General features: G+C 41.1%; 1 protein-coding gene across 1 annotated transcript in view; it reads left to right on the top strand.

Annotated features, from left to right (window-relative positions):
- Window positions 1-21,620, top strand: part of sptb (spectrin, beta, erythrocytic) — a 45,628-nt gene that overhangs the window by 16,304 nt on the left and 7,704 nt on the right. The window contains exons 3-29 of the mRNA XM_080870856.1: window positions 2,370-2,521; window positions 2,652-2,825; window positions 4,585-4,682; window positions 5,784-5,864; window positions 5,989-6,104; window positions 6,208-6,320; window positions 6,397-6,584; window positions 6,818-6,935; window positions 7,452-7,610; window positions 7,770-8,072; window positions 8,152-8,302; window positions 8,626-9,496; window positions 9,663-9,800; window positions 10,245-11,004; window positions 11,244-11,446; window positions 12,096-12,186; window positions 12,565-12,711; window positions 13,800-14,066; window positions 14,491-14,715; window positions 15,209-15,298; window positions 15,760-16,050; window positions 16,276-16,406; window positions 16,636-16,840; window positions 17,342-17,565; window positions 17,864-18,014; window positions 20,071-20,315; window positions 21,145-21,283. Of these exons, the coding sequence (XP_080726982.1) occupies window positions 2,370-2,521; window positions 2,652-2,825; window positions 4,585-4,682; window positions 5,784-5,864; window positions 5,989-6,104; window positions 6,208-6,320; window positions 6,397-6,584; window positions 6,818-6,935; window positions 7,452-7,610; window positions 7,770-8,072; window positions 8,152-8,302; window positions 8,626-9,496; window positions 9,663-9,800; window positions 10,245-11,004; window positions 11,244-11,446; window positions 12,096-12,186; window positions 12,565-12,711; window positions 13,800-14,066; window positions 14,491-14,715; window positions 15,209-15,298; window positions 15,760-16,050; window positions 16,276-16,406; window positions 16,636-16,840; window positions 17,342-17,565; window positions 17,864-18,014; window positions 20,071-20,315; window positions 21,145-21,283 (5,831 nt within the window). The remainder of the gene's footprint in view (window positions 1-2,369; window positions 2,522-2,651; window positions 2,826-4,584; window positions 4,683-5,783; window positions 5,865-5,988; window positions 6,105-6,207; window positions 6,321-6,396; window positions 6,585-6,817; window positions 6,936-7,451; window positions 7,611-7,769; window positions 8,073-8,151; window positions 8,303-8,625; window positions 9,497-9,662; window positions 9,801-10,244; window positions 11,005-11,243; window positions 11,447-12,095; window positions 12,187-12,564; window positions 12,712-13,799; window positions 14,067-14,490; window positions 14,716-15,208; window positions 15,299-15,759; window positions 16,051-16,275; window positions 16,407-16,635; window positions 16,841-17,341; window positions 17,566-17,863; window positions 18,015-20,070; window positions 20,316-21,144; window positions 21,284-21,620) is intronic.

The raw sequence follows: 21,620 nt of genomic DNA, 5'->3' as shown, positions 1-21,620 counted from the left end.
ATCACAGCAGCAAATCTACAGCAGAATGGCTGAAAAAGGAAAAAGGAAAAAACAATCAAGATGCAGCAATGACTCAGTTAAAGTCCAGACCTCAACCTGATTGATATGTTGTAGTGGGCTCTTAAGAGACACATGCATAAACAAATGCCTGCAACCCCACATAGTGTATAAGAGTAATTTCAGCCATATTTCAGAAGCCTTGAGTAGAGGATTTCCGCCATCATCGTTTTGGTTGGAAAAAAATGGATGTGATGAGAAAGTACAGATTGTGACTTATGCATAATGGCTTGTGACTGATAACTTGTTAGCCAATGGTGGTTTCATACCACAGATCATTCATTTTAAACATGGCACAGTATGACAAAAATTTACAAAATAGACTTTATTTTTATTTAGTATGGCCTAAAACGAGTGACTGAGTCGGTAAAGTCGGCAGAAAAGTGTTCTCAGAGGTCATGACAGAAAGCCCCTTTCCCATAGACATGCATAGGACCACTAATCTTTTTGCAACCACAACCATTGCCATCTAGGGGCCTTCAGACAGAATGCAGGCAGAAGGCACTTGAACATTGGCTTCATTTTTCTGACCCAGAGGCCACATCCATTTTTATACTGTCTGTGTGCAAAAGTGCATGAACTGAAGCAAAATTGTAAAGAATTACTGGCTAAAAATTCTCTAAAATGATGTGAGAGACTTACAAAGTCATGCAGAAAATGATTACTTCATGTTAATGTTGATAAAGGTAGTTATACAAGCTACTGAATCATGGTGCGTGTACTGTACTTTAATACACTGCTTCTACATTTTGTTAGTTGGTTGGTTTTATAAATAACACTGAAATATGTAGTGAATATGTAAAAAAAACACTGTAATATGTCATATTTAGGTCATTAAGGTAGGTCTTATAGAAACACACTGAATGCCCATTTATAGCAATACACCCACTCAGACCTCCCACATCTCCATTCACAGTGCATTTGGCCACAAATAAAATAAACAGAGTGTAGTACATTGGGTCTTTCTGCCATATGGTCCCATCAAAATTGGTTTTATTTTTGCTGCCGAGTAGGAGGAATATCTTCCGTACATTTTAATATGACGCGAGTGTCTGCGTGAGCGTGATGTGTCACCATGTGGGCAGCGCTCATCCTCCCAAAAACCTCTCAGTGTGCGATGCTCATGCTATCTTCATCTTTCTGCCTTGCCATTCCCGAGCTTTTTGGAGCATTTTCAACAAAATTACAACACGTGGCATAAATACGCTGCATCATGTCTGAGGAGGCATTGATAGTTACAGTAAAGCTTTTCCCTTGTGAGCAGACACCAAGCCTCCATTATATAAAAAATCATGAAGCCATATGAGCAGTCATGCTATTTACCAGTTTAAGCAGAAGTGACCGCTAATATCTGCTCCATAATCAAGTAAAAGGTCAAAACTGCCAGATTTAGATTTTTCAGCATTTTAAGAGGCTTGATGGATGGTTTGATTGGCATGCTGTTCGGATTCTAATAAAATAGATGCACTGTACAAATACAGTGGGGATAATAGGACTGGCCCTTTAATATTGGCTGTGTCATACAGAGGAGGTCTTCTCCAGAAGGGCAGCATGCTGACGAGATTGATTGTTTAATGAAGATTCTGTTAGGTGGATATTGATGGATTACTGAACCGGCATACGGGTCACAGGCCTGGAGGCCCAGAGCCTGATTCTTCCTTTGAAGTGACATTTCTTGTTGGTGCTCACAGTGTTTTGCACCCGGTTGATCGGTCTTTTAATTCTGTCTGCCAATCACATTTAATTAAAATACAGTAAAGTTGGTGAAGGAATATAAATTAGGGGGAAGTGGAATAGTTCTGTTTAAAAAAACTGCAATGGTTTTCTATGGAATTTAGGTCTGGTGGTGTTTCCAATATTTGGAAGGGGTTGAAGTTCATTTAAATGTCTCATTGTCTTATAGTCATTTATGCTGTTGAAGTAATAATATTTCCTGGAGGCAGATTTGATGTACGGTGTGAAACAACATTATTAGCTGAGATGAATTTAACAACTGGAAACAATTTGAGTGGATGCTGGCTGCAGACAATGCTAACGTCATGTTTTTTAGCAGCAGTGAAGCAGAAGTATACACCTTTGCTTTACCCTATACTAAGAATTAATTTAACTTGCATGATTTCTGTGGCTCTGGAGCAGATTTGCAGATGTTCCTGCCAGGTTCTTCCTTCAGCCTCCCAGGCTTCCACTCGTCTAACGTGCCCTTGTGCAAGACTGTAAATCCCTACCAGCTCCAGCGCTGCTCCTCTGTACCTCTGAGGATTTTGCATTATTCATGGGGCTCATGTTCTTTCTTAACTTTGTGCTCTCATCAGACGAGCGAGAGGCGGTTCAGAAGAAGACCTTCACTAAATGGGTCAACTCAATTCTGTCCCGGGTTGGCTGTCGCATCTCTGACCTCTACCTGGACCTGCGGGATGGACGCATGCTCATTAAACTGCTGGAAGTGCTGTCTGGTGAACGACTGGTAAGAAACATTTCTGTTTCAGTTTATATTCCTCTTTATATTCTGTGTATTACTCAAAACTCTCTTGTAGTCATTCATTTTTCTTTGAAATGCTCTCCTAAAATCGTTTTTTTTGTTCTGGTCTTTAAAGCCCAAACCAACGAAAGGCAGGATGCGTATCCACTGTTTGGAAAATGTGGACAAGGCTCTTCAGTTCCTCAAAGAGCAAAGGGTCCACCTGGAGAACATGGGTTCCCATGACATTGTTGATGGCAACCATCGCCTCATCCTCGGACTCATTTGGACCATCATTTTGCGTTTCCAGGTAAACCTAGGACATGTGATTGTCTGTGTCATGTTGTTTTAGACTATTCTTTCTGTGTACATTGAGATTAAAGAAAAAGAAAAGGAAAACAGAGACCAATTCTTTGTAAATGTAAACACAGCTTATCACAAAAGCATATAAATGCTTCTCATTTCTTTAGTTGAATCCACGGGCAATGCCACTGATAATACAGACTGACAGGCATAAAAAACATTTTTGTGCCACCGAGATGATTCCCAAAGCACTATCAGTCATATCTCAGCATGGTGTGCAGTGTGTCTCTTAAACATCTGAGGAAAATCAAAGCTGGAAACACAAGAACTGGACTAAAAATCAGTGATAACAGGTGTTATGGACTCTTGGTCTTGTCTAAACAGATGGAATTATGAACACAGAAAAGTTTGGTCAGATTTGGATCCTTCATGAAATGCCAGAAAATACACTTTCGAACACACTGAGTCATGGATTGGCCTCCCCAGAATCTTGACTTTAATATTATTGAAGCAGTGTGGGATCATTTTGACAGAGAACGCAAAAAAAGGCAGCAATTATTATATATTCATATATATAAAATACTAGTGTCATTAATATGTATACTATACGACAGAAAGACTTATATAATTCATATAATAACATCATAAAAATATCATTATTTTTATGTTATTATATGTAAAAAAAATTGAATTACACTTCAGCAATCACGTAATCTTCATGTTTTTTCAGCATGCATGTTAAAGGTTCATCAAACCTGATTAGCTGATCTTATAAGTAGTACAATCACTTCAAGTATGTTATTGTACTTCATATGCTATACTCTAATTATGCTACCACTGACTAACAGCGTGCAGTCTCTTTTATTTAAATGAATCTTAATTACATTCTAATCACATTTACATTTGCACTGAAGTGAAGCCAGGGTGTACAGCATATACAGCATGCAGCGTTATACAGACAGCCTCAGATAGTTTCAGCTGGCTGCCTTGCAATGTTATATATATTTTTTTGTTAGTATCTGTTTTTCCTCAGAACCGTGCCTTCAGGTTCCAGCCATTATTATCTGCTGCTACAGGAGCATCCAAAGCATCAGAACATGTCTGTTTGACTCTTTTATCATCTTGGAGAGGCTGTATATTTATTTTTAATTTGACAGCAACTCTTCTATTTTTAGAGATGTTACTTCAAACAATATAGCCCGCTGCATTATTCAGCCTTTTCAAAAGGACAAAAAAGAAAAAAAAAAAAAAAGAACAGGAAACAGAAAAGAAAAGAGTTGACTTGGTCCTGTCTGTATCTTAAAGTCTGCATAAGCCAAGGAGAACCAAAGCTGGCTAAATTTAGCCGCCCCTCTCTCAGGGCCTGTCTCTCAGATCACATCACTGCTCTAATTACTGGCCCACTGTGTGGGAAAATAAGAAATTCAATAATTACTACTCCTCTTTCTGTCAGTTGGATCCGATGTCTAGTTTTGTGAGAATCCAGCCAGCAACACTGATGATGTATCATTTTACATTATTTTTTTTTCTTTTCCACAAATACCCCCCCCCCCCCTTCTTTTTTTTTCCCCCTTAAAGCTGTGATAAATGATGCATTTCACAGTGATATTTGTGCCACTTTGACAAACTGTTCCCTTCTGGTGCAACCCATTAGCAAGATATTAATATTAGTCAGATTTCTTGTTTGTTCTTGTTTGATTGCAAACATGACACATTAGTTAAGTTTCATTATTTACCATCCAGCTGTGCTTGTTGCTGTTCTTCAGATCCAGGACATCATTGTGGAAACGGGCCAGGCGGACCAGAAGGAGACACGCTCAGCCAAGGATGCTCTTCTTCTTTGGTGTCAGATGAAAACTGCAGGGTAAGAGCTACATGTGACTCCTGGCATCATCAAACTATTGCAAATATCCTTTGGGAATAACTGAATGTGCTTCTGACTTTTTATTAGTTTAAAATCTTATAATTCCCCATATTTTTTTTTATTTATTTCACAACTGACACATAAAGTGTCCTTAAGAGTCTTTAAAGCTGAAAAAATAAGCTACGATTTTCTTGTTTAATTTTTTTACGGTTAAAAAGTGTTTGACATAAGTAAGCACAATTACAAATGCTCATTGTAATGTCCCATCTGCACAGTGAAAATGTAAAGTAATCTTCTTTTTATAGCAGTGGAAAAAAATATAATGAATAATAAAACAATTACAGCCAAAATTTAAATAAATGACCAAATATTTGCTCCTTGAATATTTAAAATAAATATTTAAAATAAAATAAACCAAGTAGTACCTAAAGTAGATAAATGTGCAGCTGTGTATAGTTCATTTTTTTTTTTTTTTTTTTTTTTTTTAAATTAAGCCACAAATAATATTTCTCATAGGAGTACTTTGATGTTTTTGGATATACTCATTAAATGTTTGTTTTATGAGTAGACTGGTAACTCTAATCATGTCTATACCAACTAGTAGATGCGGAAAAAGGAAACCCAACATGGCAGAAGTTAACAAAATCCCCCCTGCCTAGTTAACAGAGATGGTGTAAAAGACACTGTAGACAGATTTTGCTACCTTTGTTCTCAGATACCTCTTTTCTTCTTCCGCGACTTACAAACTAAGCAAATCAGTGTCTGTCTTCATTTTTGGTGTGGAGGCACGAGTGGGAGCAGTCTCTTTAAAACAAATGTATCTCCCAAAAGATGTTCATTTGAAGTATGGTTATTAGCATCCAGCTATTGTTAGCATATAGCTGTTATTCTCTGAATCTATGTCGCTATGTCTGTCAAGATCTTTAAAAAAAAGTGTGATCTTTTGAGTAAATAGATGCTGCCGTTCTGAGAAAGCACATTTCTTTCAAGGCTTTTAAACTGCAGAACTAAAAGCTTGAGAAGTGGGATGAAACCCAGATGCTGATTTTAAACAGCAGCCTCCTCCTGTTCAGTCCGTGACGTCTCCTCGCTGTTTTACAGATATCCCAGCATCAACATCACAAACTTCACCACCAGCTGGAAAGATGGCATGGCCTTCAATGCTCTCATACACAAACATCGGTAAGGGGAGATGAATAGCAAAGCCACTCTCTCCAGCTTTAAAGTGTAAACACACATGAAATCCGTCTGCTCAGTCTCTCACTCTCTGCAATATACTCTCTTACCCTCTATATTTCTCTCCCAGCCCTGATCTGGTTGACTATAACAGTTTAAAGAGATCCAATCCGACCCACAATCTCCAGAACGCCTTCAACGTTGCAGAGCAGAAGCTTGGTGTGACCAAATTGTTAGACCCAGAAGGCGAGTGACTGTGAACATTGTGCTTCCTGGAAAGAAGACGAGTGATTGTCTCTGGTTTGGCCGGGAATGACTTATTTGACTTGTTTTCCATTTTCTTTTATAGATGTTTTCACAGAGAACCCAGATGAGAAGTCCATCATCACTTACGTCGTGGCATTTTACCACTACTTCTCCAAGATGAAACAACTCGCTGTTGAGGGCAAGAGAATAGGAAAGGTGAGTTGGAAGGTGTGGTGTGCATTTTTTATGCGAGTTTGCCCCGTTCACTTACTTAATCTTATTTATTCTTCAGGTTCTGGATCAAGCCATCGAGACGGAGAAGATGATCGAAAAGTACGAGACGCTGTCGTCAGACCTGTTGATGTGGATCGAGCAGACCATTGTCGTGCTGAACAACCGGAAACTTGCAAATTCTCTCAGCGGCGTTCAGCAGCAGCTTCAGGCCTTCAACACCTACCGCACTGTAGAGAAGCCACCCAAGTGAGTCAGTGACAGCTTCAACGCATTACAGTCGCAGTGGAAACTGGATCAGGAGCTCAAGACACACTCACACACAGACACACACTTGCACTCTATTTTTCATGTCTTAGTGAGGACGTCTAATGTACATAATGATTTCCCTAGCTGTAACCCTGACACTAAAACCACATTTTGAGTCTCTGATGTCCAATAGTACTTTTTGTGCAGTTACTTAATTTCTTGTTTTCTCTCAGGTTTCAAGAGAAAGGTAACCTCGAAGTGCTGCTCTTCACCATCCAGAGTCGAATGAGAGCCAACAACCAGAGAGTTTACACACCTAAAGAGGGAGCCCTGGTTGCAGATATCAATAGGGTGAGATGCCTGGATGCCATTTGGAGACAAATCAGAATGCAGAAGATCAACTGTAACAGGAAGATTATCTTTGTGGTTTGGGGTTGCTTGGGTGGACAGAGTTTATTAATTTAGCTAAGTTCATGCTCGAGGCAACAATTAAAACACAAATGAAATTAATTACCCCTGCAAGCCTGTTGTGTATTTTCCTAAATGACAACATAAAAGCCATTTTATTGAAGAAAATTAAAAAAGAACTTTGAGACAGAAAGGAAAGCACAGCTTGGTTTGAACTAAGTTGAAGATTTCTTAGGTGTATCAGTAGATATCTACCCTGTAGTGCCATTACACATAATACTTAAAGCGTACCAGCTCCAGGAGGGGTGCTCTGAACTTGAACTTCACTTTTAAACTCTTTGAAAATGAGGAAAGCTTTCTCATTTTCAGATCTTAAAGTATGAAATTGCTGTAGTTGTTTTGATGACCGACTAACGCAGATTGCAAATCCTCATGATGATTCCCATCATCTATGTGCAGGCTTGGGAGCGTCTGGAAAGGGCGGAGCATGAGCGGGAGCGTGTCTTGAGAGACGAGCTGATCAGACAGGAGAAGCTGGAACAGATGGCGAGAAGATTTGACAGGAAGGCTGCCATGAGGGAGACCTGGCTCGCGGAGAACCAAAGACTAGTGGCCCAGGTAAACCCACAGCAGCTGAACTAAAGCTGTTATGAAATGTTTTGTGGAGTGACATGGTGGATTTTTGTTCGGAAGTTTCAGTCTAAATCCAAAAGTCTTTAGTTCGTTTTAGTTAAAAAATTGTCCATAATTTGGCACCCTCCATTCTCTCCTCCTCAGGATAACTTCGGCTATGACCTGCCAGCGGTGGAAGCGGCTAAAAAGAAGCATGATGCTATTGAGACGGACATCGCTGCATACGAGGAGCGTGTTCAGGCCTTGGTGGACATCTCAAAGGAGTTGGATTCGGAGCGTTATCATGATGCCAAACGGATTGATGTGAGAAAAGACAACGTCCTGCGTCTTTGGGACTATTTGCAGGACCTACTGAAGGCTCGAAGGGGACGTTTGGATAAGAATCTGACCCTGCAGAGGATCTTCCAGGAGATGCTTTACATTATCAGCTGGATGGATGAGATGAAGGTAAGAGCAAAAGATTTTTAAAGGAAGAAAGTAAAAATTAAAAGTTTAAGTGAATTAAGTTGCTTCTTTTCCTCTGCAGGACCGTCTGCTTTCTCCTGACTTTGGGAAACACTTGTTGGAAGTGGAAGACCTGTTACAGAAACATGCTCTGTTGGAGAATGACATTGCTCTGCAGGCAGAGAGGGTACAGAATGCCAGTGCTGCTGCTCTGAAATTTGCCAATGGAGATAGTAAGTCCAAAACTATTTAAAAAGTAACATGAGAAAGTGTGCAGAAGGTATTTTTATGAAGTATTCATTTCAAATAATACCCAACCACTAATTTTCTCCTTCTTCTTCACCTTGATGATGCTTCTTCATCTTTACCTTCTTCTTCTTACTCTTCATCTCTGCATCTTCTTCTTCTTATCCTCCTCAGATATACTTGACAATAAGATGGATTGGACACAGTACAATAAATATCAGTGGCATGCAATATGTGTTAGTACTTACAAGCTGAAATAGATGCACATAGACATAGATGACACTTATGTTGTCATTCGCTCTCTCCTTAGGCTATAAGCCATGTGATCCCCAGGTGATCAGGGACAGGGTGCAGCACCTGGACTTGTGCTACCAGGAACTTTGTGCTCTAGCTGCCCAGCGAAGAGCTCGCCTGGAGCAGTCTCGCCGCTTCTGGAACTTCCTGTGGGAGGTAACAGAGCTGGAGAGCTGGATCAGGGAGAAGGAGCAAATTTTCTCCTCCCTGGATTATGGCAAAGACCTGACGAGCGTGCTGATTCTCCAAAGCAAACACAGTGCTTTTGAAGATGAGCTCGGAGCCCGCCGTGCCCATCTTGAGCAGGTCCTAGCTGAGGGAGATAAAATGATTGAGGCCAAACACTTTGGCTCCCCGAAGATTCAAGAATGCAAAGATGACTTAAAGCAGCAGTGGCAGCAGCTGGAAGAGCTGGCTGCATTTAGGAAACAGAGCCTTCAGGACACGCAGACATTCTTCCAGTTTCAGGGAGATGCTGATGAACTCAAGGCTTGGCTGCTGGACGCTAAGAGGCAGATGAGCAGCGATGACGTCGGCCACGACGAGTACACCACTCAGCGGCTGCTGAAAAAGCACGGCAACTTGAAAAACGAAGCCATCAAGAATGGAGCCACTATTGATGCTCTGTCCAAACAGGCCAACGCACTACCAGAGGAGCTGCAAAACACCCCAGATATCCAGAGACGACTGAAAGACATCAAGGACCTTTACATGGAGCTCATGTCCCTGGCTGACCTGAGGCAGAAGAAGCTCGATGACACTATGGCTCTGTACACCATCTTCAGTGAGACAGATGCCTGTGAACTCTGGATGGGCCAGAAGGAGACGTGGTTGGTGGATTTAGAGGTGCCTGAGAAGCTGGAGGATTTGGAAGTAGTACAGAACAGGTGCACAGACAAATTATATTTTAAGCATTTAATCACTCCTGAATTAGATTTGCATGTCTGATTAAAACTGTGTATTTTTTGCAAATAGCATTACATCTACTAATCGTGTATTTTTATCCAGTAGATTGTGCAGATGTTGTTTTCACCAACCTTTTCTTGTTTTCAGATTGAGTATTTTAGCTCAAGAAATGGGAAATTTCCAGTCACGAGTAGATGATGTCAACAGAGCGGCAAAACAGCTCGAGGACAGCAGACACCCTCGCACCAAAGAAGTCAAGGAATGTCAGACGCGACTGAATAAGAGGTGCCGTTAACGAAGTTCACAGTTATACCTGAGACAAATAACAAAAAAGATGCATATCTGAGATCAGACGAGGTCGGGCGTGCTCAGGGTGGTATGGCCGTAAGCTAAAAGATGCATATCTGAAGCATTTAATACTGTATAAGGTTTTGAAATTACTTTAATGCAAAGATGACATTCAACAAAATTTCCGAAAAGAAGTCTTTAATTTAGTACTTGAACACAGAGGCAATGTTAAATTCTTCACACTTCCAGTTACTTTTTTAGTTTATAACAAGCTCTGCACACCACTGCAAAAATGGGCATGCAGAAATTTGTCTACAGACAAATGAGCTTTCCTTATTTTAAGAAATCACACATCCATAACTAAACATTATCAAAGATACTTTAATAACAACAGTGACCCACGGAGTATTAACCTCTGTTATATAAAATATTGTTTCCTAGATGGGAGGCTTTCAAGGCGATGGTAGAGGAGAAGAAAAAGAAAGTAGATTCTGCTCTTAGTCTGCACAACTACGGCCTGGAGTGTGACGAGACAGAGGCCTGGATCAGAGACAAGACACGGGTGATTGAGTCCACGCAGGACTTGGGCAATGACCTGGCAGCTGTTATGACCATCCAGCGGAAACTTTTCGGTATAGAGAGAGATTTAGCCGCCATCGACGACAAGCTCAATTTCTTGCGGAAAGAAGCTGACCAGTTGGCCCAGGACCACCCGGAGAATGCAGCAGACATTTTGGCCCGCAGAGGAAAGCTGGACGCTGCCTGGGACATGCTCAAAAACACCCTGAAAGACAGAGAGGACTCTTTGGGTGAGGTCAGCAAGTTGCAGACCTTCCTTCAAGACATGGATGACTTCCAGTCCTGGCTTTTCAAGACCCAGAAAGCTGTTGCATCAGAGGAGATGCCCGCCACGCTGCCAGAGGCTGAGGAGCAGCTGAGCCTTCACGATGCTGTGCGTGAAGACATAAACAACCACGAAGAGGACTTTCACTGTGTGAGGGACACTGGCGCTCAGGTTACCCAGGGTCAGGAGGACGATCCTCAATACCAACAGCTCGACCAGAGGCTAAAGGGCATGGACCGTGGTTGGTATGAACTCCAGAAAATGTGGGACAGCCGCAAGAACTTTTTGGACCAGGCTTTGGGCTTCCAGCAGTTTTTGAGAGATGGCAAAGCAGTAGAGGCGATCCTCAACAACCAGGTAATGCATAAATAATATGGCTTGTCTTAATGTTGTGTTTAAGTGGAACAGTCATCAGTTACCACATGGGATGAGTTGCTAATGAAGGGTTAGTGATCCTACAAGTATTTAAAAGTTTGTGATATGAAAGAATGGGACACGGTCAGTTCAAACGCCCAGTGCTGACACACGGCCTTTCTTAAGGTCGTGCATTTTTCTGGTTATTTTTTCCCAATACAATTATTTCGGATTTATTGCAGGAGTACACTCTAGCCCACATAGACAAACCTGACACGTTGGCCGGGGCAGAGAAGGCTTTGAAGAAGCATGAAGACTTTGTGAGCACCATGGAGGCCAACGAGGACAAAATTGACGGAGCGCTGCAGGGCGGACAGCGACTGGTGGACAACAATAACCTGTACTCTGGGAAAGTTCAGGAGAAAATGGGCTCGATCCAGCAAAGGTCAGTCAGCATGGTTTTTGGTCAGCATTCATTCAAGTGAAGTGTTGACAGAAGGGCAGCGCATTGGAGAAATACGGTTTTGATATAATAGTATTTGAGCTTCACGTGATTTCAGCAATTCTAGAAGGGATCAAGGAGTTGATGATGATTTAAAAATCCTAATCTGTAGAGTAATTAGTGACTATGAATGTTAAATGAATGTAGTTCAGTCTGAAAAGTCATACAAGTACAGAAAAGCAATGGATACTTAAGCAAAAATCTAATGTGAAATTCAGGATTTTAGCAGGATTATAATGTGAAGGATTTTCCTATTTTCAAAATATAACCACAGGTACTGATCTAATCTGTTCAGATCAGCAATTAAAAGACATCAACAAGACGGTGTATAGAGGGCATGGGAGCGACTCCCATTAACTCCCATAATTCAGCTTGGTAGATGGGCACCTGCAGTAATGGATATTGATCGTTAAGTCAGAGGTATTCTTCACAGTGTAGCAGAGAAGCCGTTTTTTTTTGGTGGAGGAAGAGCTCATGTAGATACGTGAGTTACATCTTGTTTGAAGTGTGTCACAGAGGGATTTCTTAGAGAAAAAAAATACTGTATGTTTAATGCATTTTCTTGTTTTTTTTGTGTGTTTTTTTACTTCAGGCATGACAAGAATAAACGAAGAGCTGAGGAGGTGTCTGAGAAGCTCAGAGATAACCGTGACCTGCAGCACTTCCTGCAAAACACACAAGATGTAAGTTCACTGTCAGTTTACAGTTTATTTGGCCATTGGGAAACATCAATTAGCACATTAATTATTAGCTTAATTATTCCTTCACTTGCACTTGACATCACAGTGTTTTCCTCTTTTTATCTCGTGATTATTTGAGTTAATTTGCCAAGCACATCCTGCTGTGCTTATTCTAACGCTGTGCTTTTGCCTGTCCTAATGTTTAGAATTGAGGTCCCATTTTACTAATTGGTAAATGCTGTGTTTTGTAAAGATAATGAAATAAATCCTGCTTGTGTAAAGTTGCTTCTGCATAAACGTCAATAGTTAATGTTTAGATGACTTTCCGGAGTATAGTGGGCATTTTTGCATGGATCTTAGATGTTCTTACTCTTGCTTCAGTTGACAGTATGGATCAATGAAAAGATGCTGACAGCGCAAGACACATCATACGATGAGGCCAGGAACCTGCACACCAAGTGGCAGAAACATCAAGCCTTCATGGCCGAGCTGGCCTCCAACAAGGACTGGCTCAACAAAGTAGATCAGGTCAGTAAAAGTTAAACGCTACTCATTACTGAACTATTATGATTTCCGCTTAAGAGCTGCTCAATCTCTTTATAATTGCATTTTACAACAACTAATTAAGGCTCCCTTTAGTCAGTGAATGTCATGGCTATTCCAATAAATAAGTAATGTAAGTGGTAAGATGCCTATCACAGATTAGAAATTAGGTTTTATTTATTTAGCATCACATATTACTTATATTACATGTACAGTTTTAGAAGATGAGGATGACTGACTGCTGCTCAAATCACAATGGACTGAACCCCCACAGCTCCCCCTGTGGGTGGTGGGCCCACAGGAGGGTGAACCCAGGTACATAATTTGGACTAAGCTTGGCTAGGTGCCATGGGTTAAGGGACAGTCACCAGACGCTCACTACTACCCTGAGCATGTGTCCAGAATGACCTCTCTGAATGGCTCTTCATCTGCTACCTGAACCAGGACAAATTTGCCATTGGAGATACTACCACGGTCAGATCGGCCCCAACAACATAGCTCCTAGGGCCTACAACCCCCCTCCACCACGATAAGGTGGTGATTCACACAGAGGAAATGAATCAAAATGCCTCCTAAGTGAGGTGTTTTTGGCATGTCCTACTGAGTGTATAGCCAGGACATGCTGAAGATATTATCCAGTGGATGGATGGATTTTGCATATAGTATATAGGGTCGGTTCACTGAAAATAGCAACAAAAATCACTTTGTGATTGCAAAATTTAAACATTCAGAAATGTTATCTGTCACAAGCTAATTGAATATGTTCAGTGAAGCGCAGGGTGATGTGCTATTAGGAGCTAGTGTGCAACAAATAACTTTAATTGGAATAAAAAGGATGTAAGTTAAAGCAAAGGAAAAGAAGTATGAAGGATAAAAGAAGGACACTCAGAGTGTGCAGATTTCACTCTCTTTGAATGTCAACATATAAAAATCTGAAATGTACACAGGTACTAATATACTCATGTACTAAGTGTTCCACTTGCTTTAGATAATTTATGTATCTTATTTAAAAAAAAAGTCATACAGTGTTTTTCCTTCACAGAAACATTCGTCTTTGTTTTTTGCAAGTACAGGAAGGTCAGGAGCTGATGGAGTTCAAACCAGAGTTTGAGCCAATTGTGACGGAGGAGCTGGCCAAACTTCATGAGCTGTGGGACAAATTGGAGTCCACCACCCAGGAGAAGGCACGGCTGCTATTCGATGCCAACCGCTCTGAGCTTTTCGACCAGAGCCTGGCTGACATGAAGAAGTGGCTGGGTGAGCTACAACAGCAGTTACAGAGTGGAGAGGAGGATGTTAAAGACCTGACTAAAGCCAACATCCTGCTCAAAAACCATCAGGTTTGTCTCTTAATGCACCATGCTCTGCACACTTTAGATTTGTATGCTGCCTTTTCTTTGCAGTTCCTCTTCACACGAGCACCCCACTAAACAGAATTAAATAACTGGGAATGAAGGCTTTATAGCTTTAGGATTTATTTTGTGTGATCATCTTTGTGTTTACTATTTGCATCTAAACACAACAAACTCCAAAAAGCTTTGCATTTGTCTGAAAGAAAAACTGGAACACAAGCTACACTAAATACTAAATTGTAAACATAAGCGCGATCTGTACTATGAATTTATATTAGAAAATTTACATGAATTAAAAACTGTGTCTGAGCTCAGTTTCATACATAAATGGCATGACTAACTTTTACCGTCTGCTACATCCTGATTAGTACCTTGAAAGGTTATTCATCTTCATGTTTTTTTCCTATGCCAGATGATGGAGAACCAGGTCCGTGACCAAGCTCGGGAGCTGGAGGAACTCCAGGAGGCTGTCAGGAAGCACGGCGGAGGCAGGGAGGACCAGCCGGAACTGGAGGCTGAGCAGCAGGCCCTGCAGAGAGACTTCCAGCAGCTCCTCACCCCACTGGCCCAGCGCAAGGGCAAGCTTGAAGCCGCCAAAGCTGTCCATCAGTTCTACAGAGACTTGGCTGATGAGCTCGTAAGCATGGATCCATTTTCACAGCAAAGTGTTCAAAGTCACTACTCTGACAAAATGACCGATAGCAGAAGTTGAGAATAAAAGCCGTTAAGTGCTAGAGTTACATTTGTGTTCGCACAAAGCTGAAACCTTATCATAACGTAAACTTTAAGGTTTATTTCTTTGCTAAAATTTGCAAACCTAAAGTATGAACTAGCAAAACTACTAGCTCTCACAGTGAAACTTCCTCTTAAGGTGAATTTGTGTAAAGAACAGTTTAATCCCTCATGGGTTGCACTGCCTTAATCCACTCTAGTCAGCTGAAGAGAGCTTAAAAAAGGATTTTGACTGTTTAAGACATTTGGTCAAGGGTTAAACATTCAATAGAAGTCACTTGGTCATGGATGTTTTTTAAACAAATACATCATAGATTTATAAATCTCTTCACAAATTTCAGCTGCGTTCTGTCCTCTTATCATAACCTACTTTTCCTTTATTTTTTTCTCTCTCCCAGCTCTGGATTGAGGAGAGGATGCCCCTGGCAATGTCACAAGAACATGGCCACAATCTTCAAACTGTGCAAATGCTGTTGAAGAAGAACCAGGTAGAGATTTATAGCTGCATAATAACTTGTGGTTAGCTAAAAAATTGTAACACTGATTCATTTCATTGATTAATTTACTTTCTTAATTAGTCTATAAATCACAGCTTCCATAACATGTCAGAAAATAGGGAAAATGCCCCAAAGCAAGATGGTAAAATTAGTCATGTTATACTACCAGTGGTCAAAGATAAAAGAAAAGCAACAAGTACTCTCAGCAACTTGAAAATTATCTCAATAGTTGTAATCATTTCCATAGATCTCGGCATAATTAAGTAAGTAACTAATTGTTTCAGCTCCATCTGCTTTGTTTTTACAGTATACTTGGTGCATAATATGTAATAAATTAATTTTCAGATGAATATTTCTGAATATATGTTTGTCGGCTGCACAATATATCAAGTCTTTGTTTCTGTATATCAAAAAGCCCTGTTGAGGTCCACAATCTCCTTTTTGTCCCTCAGACTTTGCAGAAGGAGATCGAAGGCCACCAGCCCCGTGTAGATGAAGTACTAGAGCGAGGAAGGAGAATGGCCATCGCCGCCAGCGCAGAGGGCAAACCAGAGGCAGAACGTATCACGGACCAGCTGAAGGAACTAGAGGAGGCATGGGCCCGGCTGCAGGATGAGATGGTGAAGCGCCGAGAGCGGCTGAATGGCTCCAACTTGGCCCAGCAGTACTACAATGACGCTGATGAGGCTGAAGCCTGGATAGGGGAGCAGGAGCTCTACATGATCGCTGATGAGAAAGCCAAGGTGAGGCTAAGAGGAAGACCACAGATATATACAAATCTGATCTAATGATCTAAATTAAAACAAGCCATATTATGCTAAAAAAGACAAGCAGTTCTGCATCCATTAACATAATTACATGGTTTGAGTTTCCTTTAATTAAGGTGGCATACTTTTTATAAGTGGCAGCCTGCACTGAGAGTTCATCTGGAGTACTATAACATACTCTTCTTTTCCTTCTCTCTCTAGGATGAACAAAGCGCCATGCTGATGCTGAAACGCCAGGTGATCCTTAAGCAGGCGGTAGATGATTATGCTGACTCCATTCAGAAGCTGGCTGACCGTGCCCAAAAGATGTTTGGAGAGGAGCACCCTGATGGGTTTGTACACACTGAAGAAAATCATTTGAACTCTTAGTCAGGATGCTAATTCACTCATGTTGTCCCAGTCAGTTGTGGTTTAGTGTGATAAGACTGACAACCATGCAAAATTGGTATTTTAATCATATGCCTCATCTAGAGTAAACCTAAATTCAATCTCTGTGAGCTATTTTTTCTAATTTCCCTAGATCTCATTTTCTTCTGCTCTCTCCCTTTACCTTTTGTGCAGTGAAGAGATCATCAGGCGACAGAGCCAGGTAGATAAGCAGTATGCGGGCCTGAAGGAGTTGGCAGAGGACCGCAGGAAGAAACTGGACCTCACATTCAATCACTTCCTACTGAGCCGAGAGGTGGAGGACCTGGAGCAGTGGATCTCAGAGAGGGACGTGGTGGCATCCTCCCAGGAGATGGGCCAGGACCTGGATCACGTCACGGTATTTTATATACAAAGAATTATAGCACATAGAGGGAGAGAAACTGGGAGACAGGCTGGCCACAAAATGGGAAAGATTTTCATCCAAGTGACACAGATGGACGTTTTTACACTCACTGGGATAGATTAGTGCAGCGCACTTCCATGTGGTCTTCCCCAACTTTTCTGCTTAAGTGCTAACCTTTTTTTAACCTATTTCAGTCCAAACATAAGGACGTGTTCACAGCGATTTAAAACGTCTTTCACTTGCCTTGTGTGAAATGGTTTGAGAATTTCTATTTAAATCTGAAGATCAAGTTAAAGATTGAATTTATTAAGCTGTGCAATATATTTGATCATACTGGGGTTTTTTTTGCCACAGCTTCAAAGTTTTTGTTCATTCTTACTTCTTACTGACTTCATTTTCAGTGATTTTAGGTGAAGTGAAGTCAATCACTTAATCACATATAAATTCTGTGTTGTTTGGGATTTTTTTTAAAACAAAACAATCTTTTTCCTTCAGCTTCTGAGGGATAAATTCAGAGACTTTGCGCGGGAGACGGGAATGCTGGGTCAGGAGCGAGTGGACATGGTCAACCAGACGATAGACGAGCTGATCGAAGGCGGGCACAGTGAGGCGGCAACCTTGGCGGAGTGGAAGGACGGCATCAATGAGAGCTGGGCTGATCTGCTGGAGCTCATCGACACTCGCGCCCAGCTCCTGACAGCATCTTATGAACTGCTCAAGTAAGAAAAACAGTATTGACAAACCGCTCCACAGGCTGAAAGATGTCCAGTAATTTGAATGGACATAAACAGAAGCTTTTGTGTCTAATCCTGTAATGTCACATGCCCAAATAAGTGAATATAGATTGATTTAGGCAGTATTAAACTGTGGCATGACTAAAGGCATCAAAACAGAAAACATATGCATGCGATAACAGCGTCACAAAGAATTAAACCTAACGTGATGACTACATCTGATATTTAAGTAGGATGATAAACACAGAGCTGAAGAGATAGACATCGATCTGTTTTCTTTAAGGTACTTTGATGATGGAAAGGAGTTGGTGGCTCAGATCCACGACAAGCAGAAAGAGCTGCCTGAAGATGTGGGTGAGGACTTCAGCAAAGCAGAGTCTTTCCACAGAATGCACGCCGCGTTTGAGAGAGACATCACCACTCTAGGCAAACAGGTAATACACACAAAGGGGCCTTTTACTCAGTGGGAACGCACTAGGCAGTGGCCAGAAGGTAACTTTGATGATTCATATCTAGAGGGGGGAAGAGAGTGCTGTAATGTTTGGGTAACTGCGAGGAGTTTTCTCAAAAGGTGAGAATCAATGAAAAAGCTGTGCAAATAGTAATTCTTAAATTTGCCATCCCTGCCCACAACTTATTGCAAAGAAGGAGACTATAACAATTAAAGGTCTAGGAATAAAAATATTTATGCACGTTAGACCAATCTATGTAACGTGAAAGGTGTCTCAGAACTACGGCCTCATTCAGCAGTATCCCTTTTGATGCCATTGAAATCTTTTGCACCTTTGCATAATTTGGGTTTGAAGACAGCTAAGGGGCTCCCAGCATTCATAAACATCATTCATGTAATGTCCTTAAATTGACGTGCTGTGATTTTAAAAGGTTTCATGCTGGCTGCAGGACATCAGCAACTGCTCTTTTATAAACAAGACAGTGAGGAGATAAAAGAAACATTATTTTATTTTATAAGGAAAGCCTTTCTGTTTTAGTTTGGCCTCTATTTGGTTCAGTAGCACTAACTTTGGAAACAGTATCCAAAGTTACAAAAACTGGTAAATACAGTGGAGGATTTGGCTTAAAAAGGTCTGTACTCCCCCCCCCCCGGGAGTTGGTGGAGGATAAAAACAGAGCTAAAAGCAGTGGATATTTTGCCTGGATTCTCCAGATTTCCAAACACAACTTCAAATGAATGCAAATGCTGCTGCGCGTCTGTCAGATGTGTAAATAGGCATCTGTTTGCTAACCCGTTAACACCACACTGTAGCAACTAATGTCACAGCCTCTCAAAATTCAATAAAAACTGCTTATAATACTGACCACGTTAAAAGTCACAGCATTACCCTCAACGTACTGTGCAAATAGTTCAGATAGAGGGGGAGGAGGTGGAGGTGGTCAACAAGTACAAGTACCTCGGGCTGTGGGTGGACAATAAACTGGACTGGTCATGCAACACAGAGCACCTGTATAAAAAAGCCCAAAGCCGACTGTACTTCCTCAGGAGGCTGAGGTCTTTTAACATCTGCAGGAAGCTCCTGAGGATGTTTTACCAGTCAGTGGTTGCTGGAGTACTTTTCTATGCTGTGGTGTGCTGGGGGAGCAGCACAGCAAAGAGGGACTCATCCAGGCTGGAGAAACTGATCAGGAGGGCTAGCTCTGTGGTTGGCATGAAGCTGGACACTCTGGTGACAGTGGCAGAGAAAAGGACATTAAAGAAACTGATGGACATTATGGACAATGCTGGGCATCCTCTGCACACGGCCATAAACAACCAGAAGAGTCTGTTCAGTGACAGGTTGCTTCTCCCCAAGACAAGAACTAACAGACTTAAAAACTCCTTTGTCCCACACGCCATCAAACTGTTTAACTCCTCTCTGGAGGGGAGAGGGAGGGGAAACAGGAGGACAAAGGAGGGGGGAACAACTAAGCTGTAGTGCCTCTGCACCTCACTGTACAATACCTTGTGCAATACTTTTTGTAAATAGTCAACAGTGCAATAGACTCAATACTTGAAATGTGCAATTCACTTGTATTTTTATTTTTTATTCCTATTTATTCTATTTATCCCCTTTGTATATTTTATTTATATTTGTCTCTGTATTTATATATATATGTGTGTGTGTGTGTGTGTGTGTGTGTGTGTGTGTGTGTATATATATATATATAACAGTTCTGTAACTGTAACTTTGGTCGTTGCTGTGCTTTTTTTGGAAGTCGAATTTCCCAGAGGAACCCACCCGAGGGATTAATAAAGTTCTATCTTATCTTATCTTATCTTAAATATTCATATATAAAAAAATCTTAATTTCAGAGAAGAAGCAATGTAAAAATAAGTGTTCCCTAGTCATTCAACCTCCTAGTTTTACATAAATAAAATAATAATAAATTAAAAAGAAATGCAAAGAATATTTTTCTCTGACATGATTCTCTTCACATCAGGGAAACAAAAACCCCTAAAGCCATGTTTTGACTTGTCCCTCTCCTTCACTCCAGGTTCAGCAGTTCCAGGAAACCGCTTCAAGGCTTCATGCCCAGTACGCAGGGGAAAAGGCAGATGATATTCAGACTACAGAGAGGGAGGTGGTGGAAGCCTGGAAGGGTCTGCTGGATGCCAGCGACGGACGCAGGGCGGAGCTGGTGGACACAGCAGAGAAGTTCCGCTTCTTTACCATGGTGCGAGACCTGATGGCCTGGATGGAGAGCATCATCCAGCAGATAGAGACCCAGGAGAAGCCCAGGTGATCAAATATGTCAGATGAGGACCGTCTGGCCTTCGGTTAGCTGTGCTGGATCTTTCAGTTCCTCTCACACTCGACTTGATATCCAATCCCGGAGCCTGTCTCCGGATATTTCGGAGGAGATGATATCTCCCCCCTGACCTGGCGTCCTGGCCTCCCCTTGCCGTAGCATGTTTGTTGTAGAAGAAGAAAATAAAGTATACAAGAGATAAAATCTGATTGTGGTAGCTGAAGACCAAAAACTGTGCCAATATTTGTTTTTAGGAGGTGGAGGGAAAGAAGTGGAGCTTTTTTTCCTGGGGTTTATCTCTGCACATGTATTTCCTTTTTAGTTAAAAGAACAGAACAACTTCAACTAAGTAATAACATATCTATTTAGTTAATGATTATGAAGTATGTCTTTCACTTAATATATTTGTAAAACAATTTCTGCTACTATTTACATTTGCATTTTACATTTACTTTGTTTACTCATTTGCTCCAAATGGATTTGTTTGTGTTGCATATTAATTCGCTTCTGGATGAATCATCTTAATGAGGAATATTCAGATATGCGGCAAGATATATTTTATTGTCTGATTTTAGAAGAAAAGCTTTAATTTTTCATAAATGGCACTTTGTTCACAAGAGATAATAGCTCTGTCCTATTTATGTGACACAATTCATCTTCCTAAAGATATTCAGCATGACTATAATATTCTAGAATAGAGAACACTGGAAGTCTGCCAGAGCCGACTGCAACAATGCAGTTCCAGTTGTTACCAACAGAGGTAGGTAAACTTCATGCATTACCTGTTATCACTTAACATCCATCATTTCTCTGCTTTAGGGACGTCTCATCCGTTGAGCTCCTGCAGAAGTACCACCAGGGGATCCGCTCGGAGATTGAAGCCAGGGGAGCCAAATTCACTGACTGCGTCGACCTCGGCAAAGCCCTGCTGACACGCAAGCACCGAGACTCTGCTGAGGTGAGCCTTCAACAGCAAAGACAGCTCCTTTTCATCCTCAGCTGGGCTTCAAATTGCTGCTTTCATTAGATTTAATTACTTTTCTGGGAGTGATTGTTCTTGTCTGGCTCAATGGAACCAATTGGCTTGCCGTGAAATAAAAAATTCCACTCATCTTACATTCATCAGGGAGACTATAGAGCAAACACTAATTAGAAATGGAAAAGCTAAAAGAATTTAAATGAGCAATTGACCCCGACCTGAATTTAATATTTGGTTAATTACTCCACAATACTAATTCTTAGAGGATAATGGGCAGTCTTGGGGCTGAGTTGTTTAATAATACTGATATGTAACT

This window comes from Rhamphochromis sp. 'chilingali', assembly GCF_963969265.1.
Source record: "Rhamphochromis sp. 'chilingali' genome assembly, chromosome: 21".
NCBI classification, from domain to species: domain Eukaryota; kingdom Metazoa; phylum Chordata; class Actinopteri; order Cichliformes; family Cichlidae; genus Rhamphochromis; species Rhamphochromis sp. 'chilingali'.
Note: the sequence above shows the minus strand (reverse complement) of the source record. Positions and strands in the feature narration are given on the sequence as shown.